The sequence below is a fragment of the Paramormyrops kingsleyae genome, chromosome 7, assembly GCF_048594095.1.
Source record: "Paramormyrops kingsleyae isolate MSU_618 chromosome 7, PKINGS_0.4, whole genome shotgun sequence".
NCBI classification, from domain to species: Eukaryota; Metazoa; Chordata; class Actinopteri; order Osteoglossiformes; family Mormyridae; genus Paramormyrops; species Paramormyrops kingsleyae.
The window spans coordinates 27,848,861-27,865,294 of NC_132803.1; the positions used below are offsets into that span (position 1 = coordinate 27,848,861).

The 16,434-nt window shown below is 41.5% G+C and overlaps 1 protein-coding gene and 1 long non-coding RNA gene across 3 annotated transcripts; one reads left to right on the top strand and one right to left on the bottom strand.

Moving 5' to 3' along the window:
- Positions 1-5,172: 5,172 nt before the first annotated feature.
- Positions 5,173-11,164, bottom strand: LOC111836269 (uncharacterized). Of its 2 annotated transcripts, XR_011992260.1 has the most exons (5): positions 11,001-11,164; positions 7,826-7,881; positions 5,504-5,590; positions 5,296-5,334; positions 5,173-5,211 (listed from the first exon to the last, which is right to left on the bottom strand). It is a non-coding gene; the product is annotated as an uncharacterized lncRNA (long non-coding RNA). The 2 variants fall into 2 exon arrangements; XR_011992259.1 differs by lacking the exon at positions 7,826-7,881.
- A 1,170-nt stretch (positions 11,165-12,334) lies between these two features.
- zgc:55461 (beta-tubulin family protein) lies at positions 12,335-15,397 on the top strand. The gene is made up of 4 exons (XM_023797375.2): positions 12,335-12,501; positions 12,875-12,983; positions 13,088-13,198; positions 14,221-15,397. Exons 1-4 carry the CDS (start codon positions 12,445-12,447, stop codon positions 15,279-15,281), a joined length of 1,338 nt encoding a protein of 445 aa, XP_023653143.1. The 5' UTR covers positions 12,335-12,444; the 3' UTR covers positions 15,282-15,397.
- Positions 15,398-16,434: the final 1,037 nt, after the last annotated feature.

Here is a 16,434-nt window from a genome sequence, read left to right on the forward strand (position 1 = left end):
TGTTTAATGGCCTTCTATCGGAAGAATGCGTGACTTTCCAGCGAACAGAGTACAAATGTTTTCCAATCTGACCGCAGGAGTATTTGCATCGCAATTATGATATATAGTTAAGTACACGATTTGCTTTATTATACCAAAGGGGACATGCATTTCAGAGTTATGAAATGGTTATCATTCGCTCATTTGCCTTTTTGAAAGAGATTTTGTATAAATTGTGAATAGGACTTCTTATCTGTTTGACTGTCACCATTATGAAAAAGTTCCGGGAGCTAAAATTTCAGTTAGTTTCCTGTTGTACTCGTTGACCTTCAGCTGTGATCATACATTTAATTTTCTGTACCATTACTGTTTTATTTTATGTATTTAAAAAGTCACTATGTTTATTGTGTAACTAGACCGCGGGGGATTGAGCCAGTTCTAAAGTGAAGTAGGAACAAATCAAATCAAATTAAATAAAATCAAATAAAGAAGCACTATTAATTGTGAATTTTTATTAAACTTTTGAGATTTAGCTGGTACTTTGTGGCTATGAATAGGCATTATTATTCAGATAGTTTATTAGCTAAAAAAAATATAATTTATCATCTAACAATGCATCTAAAAGTCTGGTATGAGCAGATGTAATGCTCTCTCTCTCTCTCTCTCTCTCTCTCTCTTTCTCTCATGTCCAGTGACTAATGCAGCAATCCTGCTGGCCATGGAGGGCTGCAACAGCTGGTAGTGACCACAGAGGCTTATGAGAAGGGGCTGCCCTTCTGTCACCCATTAACCCCTCCAGGGGCCCCGAGTGCAAGATCAGGCTGCCACATCGTTCTGATTGGTTTCCATTTTAAACGACACACACCCATTGGACAGGCCGACTGTTTGAACCAGAGGCAGCAGTATCTCGACTGTTATTCCCTCAGCATGCTGCAAAAAAAATGTCATGTGGCCCGCCGCACTGGTTCTAAACCTGTGCATGGTGGCAAAGCTCTTAAAAATCACTGTTTTTGTGAAATACTCTCAAGCAGATCTTTTTGCTTAACATTGAAATTCTTTCAGAGAAAAAAAGGCCAAGAGCCAAAATCTATATGAGCAATTTTTGGCCTGTGAGATGTAAACTATCATCCAAAACAAGACCAGAATAACTTCAGACAGTGTGATGTGGCCTTCTTCATGTTTTCATAACATGTAACAGTAAACCGAGGTGCAGAATTTGCTCTTGAGTACGCTATTAGGAAATATAACTACTTCATCTGAGACTGGGTGTATTTTTCAGTGGTGTACTTTATACCCAACCCCCAAAAAAGTCAGCTGTGGATATGGAGAGCAGGGTTATAAAGGGACAAGCCCAGAGGGATTAGTATCCATCCTGTCCTCCATGCATGGGCCAGGACAGTTGGGGATTTGTCTCATCAAGCCAAAAATCAATACACAATTCAGAAATTAGTGCCAGACGTGCTTCTGAAATGTCATTTGCATCTGTGCCTTTCGGTAGCTGCTCATCAATCTGGCCTCCAGCTAAGACTGCACTCTATCCCTGCCCCCCCACCTCCGCATCGCCACATAACCTTAGAAAATACAACCCTGGGCCCTTTCCCAGCCATTCTTAGTGGGGGTTGGGGGGGGGGTACTCCACTGGCTTACTTTCCGCCCCTGTGTGTCTAAATTTGGAGGTGTCACTCGTATCAGTCGCTGCTTCTCTGTGACACTCAGGCAGATAGAAACATGAGTTTCTGATAGTCCCGACAAACTGGCTCCATTTTACTGCTAACAATGATTTTTACTGTTTTTATTTAATGTTGGTGTGACTGTGTGTGTGATTGGTATGTGTGCCCTCTGATGGGTTGGCACCCCTCCTGGATTAGCCCCTGCCTTGCAGCCACAGCCTGCAGAGGACAAGCAGGTATAGAACATGGAAGGATGATTTAACCTTTCTAAAGAAAGAACTTTGCCACTGTTTTATATTATATAACTATTATCATGTATCAATTAATTAAAAAGAAGCATGACTGTCTTTGCCGAGATACATGATCTGTTAAACATCCTCATGTTAATTTCATGTCCAGGCTGAGAATGACATTAGTTTTAATGGTGCAATAATATCAGGTATGTAACATGATGACATCGGCTAAATTAGGGCATTGTGCACTGAAATATACCCGCCAGCCACACACCCCCCCCCCCCCCATCTCCCCCTCAATTTAATTATGCCCCTGATCAGTGTCCAGCTGATGTTGCCTCTGTCACACACTTGTACCCCCTCCCCCAACTCTCCTGGGCTCAGCTTTTGAAAGAGTATGTTTTTCCCATCTGCCGCCGTGTCAGGCTGCTTCACACACAGATCCCGACCCATCAGCACTGATCCCCCATCCATGGGGACAGCCAGCATGGGGGATGGATACAGTGATGAGATGTGATGAGGCAAACAGTGTGGATTATGGGTAATGTAGGCAGTCGTGAAATGCTGGTGAAGTCATATTTTAACAGGTACTTAACCCAGTGCCTACAGCAAGAACATCCAGAGGAATAAATGGCTAAAATTATAAATCACATTAGATTAAAATGGCCAAGCAATAAAATAGTAATTGAGGTATTGCTGGTGCTGGAGGCCTCTGTCTACTATCCAGCCACACTGTCCCATTGTCCCTCGAAACATTAATGAGGAAACGCTACACCCCCCTCCCCCCCCCCAATTCAGAATTCCTGTAAGAGACAAAGGAAGGAAGGCATCTCCCTGGAGATCAAATGAAACTGGGGGAGGGACATTCTGGATACAGAGGAACATTCTGTGTGCTTAAAACTCTCCAGTGCAGTTTCCATTCCCTTTACAGTGCAGTAGTGAAATTCCCTTCTTGTTCAACCTTCACCGGAAAACAAACAGGCAAAAAAGCCACAAGATCAGGCAGCACAAGTGTGTGTGAACCATTAGAAGATGGGAATCCCCATATAATTCCAGATACCGTGTCGCTCTGAGAGGCGCGATCTGTGTCTCACTGAGAGCTGGCTGTTGTGTCTGTGGCTGCGTGTGTGTGCCTTTCCTTTTACACGATGAAATCGGAGATCATCTCGAAGGCACATGCAAATTCCCTTTGTCAGTCCGTGCTTTCCGTGCTTGGAGTTTCCGTGCAGTTAGCATTTCCATTAAAACTTCATATAATGAGACTCTGGTCCACCAGATGGTGTCAAATGGGTGGGGGGGGGGGGCAGTGAAGTGGCAGGTGGCACATGGAAATGATGGTGACCAGGCCAGTGCATGTCACTCAGTGCTGGAATTTGTCAGTGACAAGCGTATGGTTACTTGTCATATTCATGCTTGTAACATTGCAGGGAGCTCAGTCAGCCGCAGAAGCAGTTAGCATCATGGTCGCTACACTATGCCTGATACTTCAGAAACATCCCTATTTCCACATTTGCAAACTTTCTCGATATTACTTTCCAGCTGCCACAGTGAGATATCCATGATATGCAGAAACATGTCAGGGAGTATTGGACCCAGAACAATAGATGAGGTGATTTCAGATTTCCGGGTTTCATAGCGTGAGCACTATGTCCTGTACTTGAAGAATGATGTACTTACATAAAATAAACTTCTGTCATATAATTAATAATTAATTTTACAAAGGACGTCTAGCCTGTCACATGCAATTAGTGCTGGTAATCATGGGAGACCAAACATGGTGATTTCCATCCACCATCAGGGCACCTGCTCCTTCATTACTATAATTACCACTGTAAAAGGCACTATATTTAAAAAGAAAATAATATTTTAAATCATATTTTTAAAAACAACATGTTTGTAAATTCAGTGTGAAGTGGGAGCCATATTTCAGGGATGAACGCATTACCGTGGTCTCTCCTGCCTGCTGCTACCCAGGTAACAAAATGACGTCCTTTCAACGTCATCTGAACGTCGACAAATGTTGTGAAAACATTTTTTATTGACGTCATGTGGACGTTATTTTGTAGGGTCCTCGGTACAGGAAAGACGACGTCATTTCCGACGTCCTCACCACATCTTCATGACGTCCTTTCAACGTCCTCTGAACTTTGACAAACGTCGTGAAAACGTTGTTTATTGACGTCATGTGGACGTTATTTTGCAGGGTCCTCGGGACAGGACAGACAACGTTATTTCCGAAGTCCTCACCACATCGTCACAACGTTAACATTTTTATATAGGCTTGTTTATATATATATAAAACAAACCATTATATATGCAATATATAATTCTAAATAATTATATTATAATATATATTTAAATCCCGTGACCCAGATGGATAAATCAGTATGGATAATGGATGGATGGATATATATTTAAAAATAAATAATGCATTTATTCCATATTCCAGTCATCTCATTTTATTAACATCAAAAACATTAATAACATTATAATGTTGTTATTAAATGTTAAAATCAACATTAACAACCAAATTAATCCGCTTCAGGTCCCTGCTCCATTTCCCCAGTATCTCTCACTGCAGCATCATCCTAGGAGAACACAGAAGAAATAGTTACAGAACACCATACAGTAGTTTACCTCTAAAACTGAATACATTCGTTAGATAACCTTGTATGGTATGAGTGGGATAGGTGTTATGAACCATGCATGTACTGTAAGAACACACCTATGTCTTAATGACATTTACAGTATGTAACTATTCAGTGTTAAGATAATCATTTACATTTACAGCATTTAGCAGATGCTCTTATCCAGAGCGACTTCCATTTTCTAAATTCAGGGACAGTCTCCCTGAGGCAAGCTGGAGTTAAGCCTCATGCTCAGGGACCCAATGACAGTAGTGCCAGACGTGGTACTCGAACCCACACACACACACACACACACACACACACGTCACCTGATGTAAATATGTAAGATCTATTTCCTGTTTTGTCTGATCATAAGTATACTTCAGTTTTGCTTAAAACATGTCATGTCAAAGTTATCTCATTTGATTGCATGACTCATGTCTACAGGGTCTTTATATGTCTGTTTTTTAGGTCTTTATTATTATTTATTATTTCTAGGGTTATATATACTTACATAAAATCACATTGTATAGCTCCAACACCTCAAAGGATCTTTTCCCTTTCCTCCCCTTCAAACTGTACTCTCCCCACAAGGCACTGGTCCCTATTTTCCTTTATTCCTCAAATAATTATACTGTGTATACTATGTAATTAAACACTTACATTCGGGGGGAGCAGGCAGTGCAGCTCCATGCTCTTTCTCTGTGACAGTATCATCATATAAATAGAATTATATAAACGTGATTCATTTTCAATATGAAATTTTTAAAAATACAATTCTAGTACCTTGTGAACTTCCCCTGTCCAAAGAAGAACTCATAGTACCTAGTGGGATATCCGCAAGATAAAGTTTCACTAATTAGGAAATAACAGCCTTATGCTCTTCAATGAAAACTTTGCAGTGACTTTTGAATTTCTTTTGACAAGCTAATCAGAGTTATGCAGGGTTTGTTACACTTGGTTTTCTTTGTATCTGTCCTTTTTCATGTTTTACCCCATTTACTTTTTCCAGCCAAGACGATGGTATTACATCAACCGAATTTTCCCTCAGAAAGTGAACAACTGCAAAACGCTGATCAACCTAAAATTAAAAAATAAAATGCATCTAACAACTTTTCAGTGATAGAATTGTTTGTTAAAAGCAATTAAAGCACATTTACCAAGAATCAGAGATTATGTAGAATGGCAAGCACAAATCTAGATCCATGATTCTCTTCAATAATGATTGTCCTCTGTTCCAAGCAATCTTCAGATACAATTTTCATTCGTGTGTTTCTCACATGCCCTCTGTACACTCCAATCAAACGAGAGTCACAAGGGCTGAGAAATAACGGCTCGACCTGTTCATAGACTCTATACTGGAGCATTCTTCCACTGTTCTTCCTCTCAGAAACAACTGAAACCACTTCACAACAAGATGTTTCTTTTAGCATGAATGTGTTGTTGGGATACTTTAGACCAACTGCATCTTCATTAGTTTGTCTGCTTTTGGTTTGAATTAAAACTCTGCTCTCCTCAATTCTTTTCATGACTTGAGTAAGAGGACGTCTTCCAGAGCTAATTAGTTTTTTAAGCTCCTGTAGATAGTTCTCAAAACGAAAGGCACTGTGACTATCCAAACATCCAAATTCTTTTGCATCTTCCATGATGTGAATCAAAGAGTGGACATTGTACGCCAAGAAGCCTTCCCCATATAAAAATCGCCCTTGTTCCACAAAAAACACAAGTAATTCTTGCACATACGAACTTTAGCGTTGAGCGAGTTTTGAGGAGACAAGCATGCATAGAGCTACGCTAAAGGCCAAGAAATGCTCAAACAACTGGTCTGGAAGAATTCCTTTAAGAACCACCTTTCCTGTGTACAAAGCGAACTGGCGAAATTCTGTTGTTTTCCATCTTTCAAGTTCTTCCAAACCACGTGGCTTCCTTGCAAAACATCTTGGCATAGCACTCCTTAGCTGATTTAATCTATGACGAACTTCTTTTATCTGCACAGGAGATAGTCTTACTGTGGAATGGCCTCTTGTCCACAGGAACAGCAATTTTCTCATAACTCCTAGACAACACTGATGCATGTGGTCAACAGGAAAACACCTGATCATGTCAATTGGAAGATTCCAGAAAGGGGAAATCTTTTCCTCTTGATGATGTTCTGCATACGTTTTGTTCTCTGAAAGTCAGATCAGTCCGCAGCGTCAGATTTGTCACCTCCTGATAAATCATTCTACCAAGCCATCTTCCCCTTTGTGTACATCTATCACAGCCATAATAACCAGAGTACTGCTTTACACATTTCACCATGGCCTTTGCTGGGTCATCACAAATAATGCACGTAATGTGTACTGCTAGATTTCTCCCTTCCAACTCGATTCCAGTTTCTAATAAATTAGCCAGATCATGAACCGTATCACTAATGAAGTCCATAGATGTAGGTTTTGATGAAGCCACTGCAAGTGATAATGGAAAGACAGACACTGGGTCAAGATCAATAGAGCACAAAACTGGCCAGAGTGCTCGGTTGTTGCTTTTAAACAGTGGTAGCCCATCCACATTTAAAGAAATTTCCAAAGCATTCAAGGCCTTTAGCATGGCTGAAGGGTAGGACTGCAAATGATCTAGGATTCTTTGTCTGACATCAAACTTAACATATTCTACCCCTGACACATTTTGTATTTGAATTGTCTGTGTGTCTCCCATTAATGTTCTTGCGGTGGTAGGCAGATCAGAATGTCCATGTTTTACCGGTACTTTCAGAAGAGAGTCAACTGCATTGTGCTTCACATTAAACATAGCCACCCATCTGGTTAATTCTTCCCTCAGAGAACTACTGCCTGAATAACGTCCTTCACTTTCTGATTCTGAATCGCTCACATCTGCAGCATTATTAACTTGATCTTGAGAAGGAAAATCACGACAAGAAGCAGTTTCTAAGGTACTACTGTCAGAATTTGCAGTAAGCATGTCTGGGTCCTGAAACAAATCCAGCTGTCCTTGACCTAGTTCACCATCAACATCATGGTTGCTTCCACAGTCAACAAAGTCATCTCTTCCATCTGAAGTGTGCTCAAAGTGGGTTTTTTTATGTGATCGAGACACTCTTTCCCAAATCCGATTCTACTGTCGTTTCTTGTGTATGGTTTTGAAGGAAACAGACCTGAATATTTGTCTCTGAAAAAAAATAACATTACTACCACTTAAGATGCAAGTTTAGTTATAGTAGTAATTAATTCATAAGAATAAAATTTAATAAACTTTAATGTTTCTAATAGCTTTGCCTTTCAAAATAACTTTTGCAAGTAAATGAAAAATAACTTACCTTCTCAGTACTCATTTTCTCCTGAAAATGTGTCAATATGTAGAGAACTTTACAGTCTAACATAAAAGAGACAAAATAAATAGGCTACATAAAAATGGCCCCACATTGCAATATCCTTAAACAAGAGGTTATCTATTGCAGTTCTATTGAACCACTTCCAGGATGCCTATAGTATATACTTTTACATGAGATGGGTCAGATTTGGTGAAGCATATGCAACAAATCAAACTCAATTTGTGCCCTTTGTTTATACATACATACATATAAACTAGAGATGCATTTCTGCAAGAAAATGCTGTGATTCCTCAAGTTTTGTAGTGAAAACTGGCCCAGTAGAAAGTCATATTAAAATGTATTGACGTGAATTATGGAGGGCTAAGAGTGCCAAAATTAAATAAATAAATACACCAATAATTAATTAATTAAATGTGTCATGAATTGTTTAAAATGGGAAATATAAAGATAAATTATTACTTAAATGTGTCATGAATTATTTAAAATGGGAAATAAAAATATCGTTAATTAAATGTGCCATGAATTATATCTACCATTAGAAATAAAATCATTATTAATTAATTACATGTGTCATTTACAATTATTTCACTATTTATTTAATTTTGGCACTTTTGGCGCTTTCACCACATCATGAATTAATTTTATCTGTCAGTGTGACCCATCAAAGTCAGTAGGCGGGTCACTGCGGGTCGTCAACCGAGAGTAACATCTGATTGGTTACCCTGTACAGTAAGTCAAAACAAATAGATCCCAGATAATGGATCGGTACGGGACCCGTCAACATACTCCGAGACAATAGATGGCAGTATTTGTTTTTACATTGCTACCTATAATAATCAAGAAGAAGAAGAATTTCGCAACGGCCTTAATTGAGCTACTACGTATGCGCACGCTTGCGACTTCTTTGTGGCATCGCGTCACATTTCATCGTTTGTTGATTTTTGGTGATAATGTCGACAGAGAGGAAAGAGAATTAACAGGATAATGATGGAGTCCTTCGACTTTAAAACATTTTATTTCGCATTAGGCCTTTAATGCCAAATGTGCTTCAGAAGGAGCGACTTAAATACAGGGTATGGCCATCAATTTTACAGTCAAAGGTGACATTACTTTAATGTTACCCAGTTCGATGTGCTGTGAAGTTACTTAAACTAAGCCTGCTTTTTTTCTCCTTAGTCATTTCTTTTTTTATATGTATCAGTGTAATTACTACACACTCGTGTCAGTTACAGTATTGCAGCTGTGTCTTGTGGTGCTAAATGAAGCAAATTATATTTGTTTCTGACAGACGACCGATTGTTTTATCTTGGGCCAAACCGCACAACATAAACATTGTTTATGCTGTGCAAATAAAAGTTCTTAACTATTATTTTGGAGTAACTTTTTTTTTTTTTAGAAAATGCTGTACATATATCACAGCCCCTTGATAAGCAATATGGGTACACAAGATTGATATACACCTCAATTTTATTACAATTTCTAAAGAAAAGGCATCTATTCAGCAATACCATTGGGAAAAACTTTATGTAAGATTACTGTCAGGCACTAATAGCAACGCGCACACAGATGCAAATATTACAATCGGCAAAACAATATGGTTTAAATACCACAATAAAGTGACGGCTGAACTATAAATATAAACATCAATGACCCATCTCACAATACGTGACCCATGAATAATGATACACGAAATCCATGCCCTGAATCACGGTCTACCGCAAAATGTGAATACATGCGCAGTATTGGGCCTGGTCCATGATTGGTAGCGCCATGTTGGAAATGACACAGCTTCAGACCAAAACAATCGGCTGCACAAGATCCAGATAGATCATTGTTTGTCCCGCCTACTGACTTTGATGGGTCACACTGACAGATAAAATTAATTCATGATGTGGTGAAAGTGCCAAAATTAAATAAATAGTGAAATAATTGTAAATGACATGTAATTAATTAATAATGATTTTATTTCTAATGGTAGATAATAATTCATGGCACATTTAATTAACGATATTTTTATTTCCCATTTTAAATAATTCATGACATATTTAAGTAATAATTTATCTTTATATTTCCCATTTTAAACAATTCATGGCACATTTAATTAATTAATTATTGGTGTATTTATTTATTTAATTTTGGCACTCTTAGCCCTCCATAGTATATGGGGAATAAACGAGGGGTGATAAAAGCAAGTAAAAGAGTGCGGGTCGAAAGAGACAGATGTGTGTTCAGGAGGTGGCCTCTAAATGGGGAAAACGAATAGGCTATCGTATCGGCGATACTTTCCCTGTGTTTACTTGGTATCGCATCGATACCAAATTTTGTAGTATCGCACACTAGTGATGCGCGGGTCGTCTCGTAACCCGCGGACCCCGCGGTAACCCGCAGGTCGGGTTGGGGCGGGTAAAGAAATTGTCACTTTATTTGCGGGGCGGGTCATTAAAAACAAAATTAAATAAAAAATCCATGTACGTCGCGTGCAATTCCCTATAGCCTATATTAAATATTTGGGAATATCTATTTTCATATTTTATTAAGTTCTTTGATAAGGTTACGTCACGTGACAAGTCACGAAAGCGCCAAGCGGTAGTGATGCGCGGGTCGTCTCGTAACCCACGGACCCCGGGGTAGCATAGGTTGCTAGGTCAAAACAGATGTATGGGCTAAGCAGAGGTATTGGCCTGAGCCTCGTCTCGCGAGCTTTATCGCTTCTCGGCGTGTGAATTATCGGGTGTGGTGTGTGAAATTGGGTGCGTTCGATTTGGGTTGTATGCGGCTGATGTGACATGGAGCGAGATCTGCCTGCGGCTGCAGGGGTGGAATATAAACTCACTGCAGCCAAGTCGGACAACTTGTCCTAGTGTGCGTGAGACGACTGCAATGGCCGCACTGCCAGAAGGGTGCAGATAAAGCTATACAAATATCACCGCATGCACGTACATTTTACAATAGCCAACTCCTGATCCAAACTGTCAGCAGTGAAAAAAATAAACTGTGTATAGTGGCTCTGTGTAAAAAGATAGCTGTCAGGAAAACGATCAAATACATTTATTTCAAGGATTCAAAGACTAAAATCGGACGTCCGCCTAACGTTGTGAATGAAACGTTACCTGGCGGACTAAAATCGGACGTCCGCTTAACGTTGTGAATGAAACGTTACCTGGCAGACCAAAATCGGACGTCCAAAAACGTCACGGTGGCGTCGCTTGTTAGCTGGGTAGACTGATATTTAGAATAAAGACACACACATTATTAATTCCCACATATTTACACAGGAAATCTAAATCTGGCAAAAAGCATCGTATTTATTGAACTGAATGTGTGCTTTCATCTGTGCGTAGTGTAACCGTGCCACGTCCCCGCCCCTTACAAGCAAACAAACAGCTTGGCAACGACGCTGTTCCGTTGAGTCTTTATCAGGTGACTGTGTAGGTCCCTGTCAGACTCATACTACTGTATAAGATGCAGATCAAAAGCATGCCGCTAAAACGCTGCTAATGTCCTCATAATTTCTAAAGTGACATTTTTATTTGTTGTTTTCAGCGGGAGACTGGATGAAGTTCCAGCATATAGAATGAATTTATTTATTTATCCTTTATTAGAGCTCTGGAGAAACTCTTCGCAAACAATGAAAAATTGGCAAAAAGAAAATAAAAAATTACGTGTGATTTCTTGCTTCGTGTAAAAATCCTAGGTAACACAATGAGGGGTGAAACTTAATAGCTTTTTAACATGACTTTACTATACAGAGTCCAGCTAAGTAGGCACGCAGAAAAACTACGTGGCTGAACCCCCCGAAATTATCTTAAAGTATCGCGCCATGTGCTTTACAAAACCACAGCGTGCTAATACAAAAAAAATGTCTAGCTGTATAAAATAAAGCGACAATTGTGTTCAATATGTATATGAATGTAGATAATAACTAATAAATACTCATTTGGAATGGCAAATGTGACAAGCTATTTATTCATGATACTTTGTCGTACAGTATATCCAGTCATACTCATAGTAACTATCATTATCAACATGTAGCAGAGTCACAATATACTCAGGGTAGCCCAACAAAAGTGTACTTTCTATAATTATGATGATCCTAACTACGTTCAAGTGGGTTGGAGCAGGCAAGTCCCGACAGGACAATACGAGTATTTCTAGGCAACTGCGTAACGCCAGGCAACTATTGTGTGAATTGCGTTGTAAAGAAGTCACCACTGGTGTTTGCATGTAGCACAGTAATTTAGCGTGCGTATAAGGTTTCAGGAATGCCGGTGAACGTTTCATGTCCATGCCAATGTTGTCTACTGGCGCTGCCGAGGCAACACCAATAGCATCACGATCCCTGTCAATTCTTTCAACTCCAGTGTGGAGTGTCCAGAACAGGCAGTGTGCGTAGCCAATGATATTTGAAGCTGTGTGACTGACAGAATAATGAACCAGTTACATTTTGTTGTCGTCACCGGCAATCTCACGAGACCGGTATATGAGCCCCGGCGATTAATCCGTTACAGAAGTGCATTCGCTTCGCTGTGAACGGGCTTGTGGCTGAGCTAGCGGTCTGTCTAACGCGAGTTTAAAGTGAAGCTTAATTCCGTTTTCTATTGAAAATGAGGGAGATTGTCCATCTACAGGCTGGTCAGTGTGGAAACCAAATTGGAGCCAAGGTTTGTTGATAAAGCCCGCAAAAACAGTTGAATAATTATAATATGAGTTTTATCTCCCTTAATCGGGTTTCAACCTAATTACAAAAAGTCAAAAGACTAAAAAAGTTAATTGTTTATTGGCCGTGCAGCCGTTTCCTTCATTGCTGGCGAGTCTGCTTGCGTAAGTAGGATGCTTGTGAAGCACTAGTTCGGACGCTTATTAAAGCGCTTTAATCTCGCCGGACAGTTGGGTGACCGCTGTGTACTGGGCTGTTCAGCCGCTTGTTGCTGGCTGTCATGGCGACCGGAGCGCGGCTTTGCCCTTTAGCCGGGATGAGCCCGGGTCGCTCCGTTGCCGTGTCGGACTGATGAAGTGGCTATTCTGTGTCCGCAGTTTTGGGAGGTGATCAGCGATGAGCACGGCATAGACCCCACCGGCACTTACCACGGCGACAGCGATCTCCAGCTAGAGAGGATCAATGTGTATTACAACGAGGCCACCGGTGAGTGGCCGCCGCGCCGCTGCTCTTTACGGGGGCAAATGGAGGGGGATTTCTGGCATTACTTTGCCTGTCTGTATTGCCCATCGCCTGCCCTTATGTTTCAGGGGGAAAGTATGTCCCCCGTGCCGTCCTTGTGGATCTGGAGCCGGGCACAATGGATTCTGTTCGGTCCGGACCCTTTGGGCAGGTATTCAGACCTGACAACTTCGTCTTCGGTGAGTTGAACGCGGTCTGAGTTAGGGGTGGGCGGTACAACGGTACCATTGTCATTACCGGTGTGGTTGTGCGCCTCGGGGGTGGGAGTGGGGGGGACAGTGGAGCCCAGCACCAATACATTTACACAAAAGTTGGAGGAGACTACACTCAGGAATTAATAAAAAATTAATAAAATGTACAATTATACAACTTTTGCATAATTATACACGTTAAACAAAAATAACTTGGTTGCATATATATACAGTATCAGATTAAAAAGTTATATTTATATCTACCAACCACATCATACAAAGTGCGTGGTAAAAGGCACAACTGCCGCCGTGTGGTGACTTTGTGCCAATTGTAGCTTCTTAAGCTTGGTATAGGCTAATAGAGTTAAAGTTTGGGAAAGAGGAATAAAAAAGACATGAGTGGAATGTCTGTACCACCCAAGGCGTCAACAGATGAGGAGACTCTTGTTCCAAAAAAGGGGGCAGATCAGTTATTTGGAACTGGTTCAGTTTTGTTGGAGCACATGAAAGTTAATATCAAGATCTTCAGGCTTTTTGCAAAGTAAATGTCATTAATAGTCTTCCATGTCTCCCAATTGAAAAATGATACATTCCATATACTTAATATATTATCAAAACTTGGAAAGAAGTAATATCGTGATATAATATACCGTCACCATCAAAGAAGTAGGGTGGTGTGGTGGCGCTGCTGCCTCACAGCAAGAAGGTCTTGGGTTCAGTCCCAGATCCTTTCTGCGTTGGCGACTGCCCTGGGTTGGTTCCCGCCTGCGCCCATTGTTCCCGGGATAGGCTCCGGTACCCCCCCCCCCCCCCGCGACCCCAGTTGGACTTTAACGGTTTGCGAAGATGGTTGGCTGACCATCCAAGAAGTGAAAATTACCATGGTAATTTCAGTTGCCCACCCCTAGTCTCAGTTACAAATATGCCACATGCTAAGTTTCTTGGCGTCCATGTGCATGCATGCGAGAAGCTTAACACCATTAAGTTATCCTGTACCTGCTGCTTAACAGGTCAGAGTGGTGCCGGCAACAACTGGGCCAAGGGTCACTACACTGAGGGAGCAGAGCTGGTGGATTCAGTTCTGGATGTGGTGAGGAAGGAGGCAGAGAGCTGCGATTGTCTCCAGGGCTTCCAGCTCACCCACTCCCTGGGTGGGGGCACAGGCTCCGGCATGGGAACGCTGCTGATCAGCAAGATCCGTGAGGAGTACCCCGACCGCATCATGAACACCTTCAGCGTGGTGCCCTCCCCCAAAGTGTCGGACACTGTCGTCGAGCCCTACAACGCCACTCTGTCCGTGCACCAGCTAGTGGAGAACACTGACGAGACCTACTGCATCGACAACGAGGCGCTCTACGACATCTGCTTCCGCACACTGAAGCTGACCACGCCCACCTATGGGGATCTCAACCACCTGGTGTCGGCCACCATGAGTGGCGTCACCACCTGCCTGCGTTTCCCTGGCCAGCTGAACGCTGACTTGCGGAAGCTTGCTGTCAATATGGTCCCATTCCCCCGTTTGCATTTCTTCATGCCTGGGTTTGCTCCCCTCACCAGCAGGGGGAGCCAGCAGTACCGTGCCCTCACCGTACCTGAGCTCACCCAGCAGATGTTCGATGCCAAGAACATGATGGCGGCCTGTGACCCACGTCACGGTCGGTACCTGACTGTGGCCGCGGTCTTCCGTGGACGCATGTCCATGAAGGAGGTGGATGAGCAGATGCTGAATGTGCAGAACAAGAACAGCAGCTACTTTGTGGAGTGGATCCCCAATAACGTGAAGACGGCTGTCTGCGACATCCCACCTCGTGGCCTAAAGATGGCTGCCACCTTCATCGGCAACAGCACGGCCATCCAGGAGCTCTTCAAGCGCATCTCCGAGCAGTTCACCGCCATGTTCAGGCGCAAAGCCTTCTTGCACTGGTACACCGGCGAGGGAATGGATGAGATGGAGTTCACTGAGGCGGAGAGCAACATGAATGACCTGGTATCTGAGTATCAGCAGTATCAGGATGCCACTGCTGAGGAGGAAGGGGAGTTTGAGGAGGAGGGTGAGGAGGAGCTGGCATGAAGGAATCTGGCTTCTGAGTGTTGGTTGGGTTTTTCTCTTTCAATTTATTGTTTTTTCTTTTTATGCTGTCAACCTTAAATCTCTCAAAAAGTTTAATAAAATAGATTGTGAATTAATTCGTAATTGGTTACTGTGTAGTGATTCGTTTCCTTTGATTAAGATCAGCCATGTGTAAAACTGGCAGCTGGGCTTGAGTCTCTTTTATACTGCTCATAGTTCTTCCTTTCAACATAAAAGCATTTGCTTGTAATGGATGAGGTTGTGCAGGAATCTGGTATATGGTCCTAGATTCTCTTCATGACAGAAGGTTCATGTCACTGGTTAAATTCTTGCACACACTTTCTTTTTAAGGACAAGTGCCCTGAATTCCCTTGCCTCCTTATCCTCTTGGCTGATTAGGCTATGGGTAATGCCTTTTTTTGTTCCTGAAAAAAATGTTTTTAACCTTCTTTTGCACAGCTGCCACATTTGCCTCTTCATGCAGTGGTGAGTAGTTTGTGGATGCTGAAATTTAAATGTTTGCCGCCGTAAAGTCATGGTGAAGTGAGTTCAATCTATTATTTTGTCGATGATGAATGAACAAAATAAGACCCGTGTTACACAAAACGGTACGAATGGTGTCCTTCCCAGCTGGATGAATGGAGTTTGTCTGCCATCTAGTGGTAGATGGGAAGTAAAATTACTGAAATACTACGTAGCAATTTTCCAACCGCACATTATTAATACCCGGTTGAAATAGTTACACTGATTCTTGTTGTAGTGTAATTCAAAGGTCGAATGCTTAGTGTTAGTTTTGTGACCAAACAAAAACTTATAATCGAGTATTTGAGTCTACTATGAAAATACTTTAGTATATTTAATACCCAATCCTCTTTCATTTATAACAATTTAGATTACTGATTTATTGAAAGGGTAGGAATGCTTGTTATCACTCCTTAACTGATGAATGAAGACTGTTAGTCTTGCCGGAGCATATAAATTATGCAGTAACATTTTAGGAATTCTGAATATCAACTATTTGATATAGTTAGTTATCGCAATGGTGGGGTAGTATAGTGGTTTGCACTATTGCCTTAAACCTCTGTGATCTGGGTTTGAGTCTCCTGGGTTGAGTGGAGATTGGGTTTTCTCTGAGTTTCCTTTAGGTACTCTG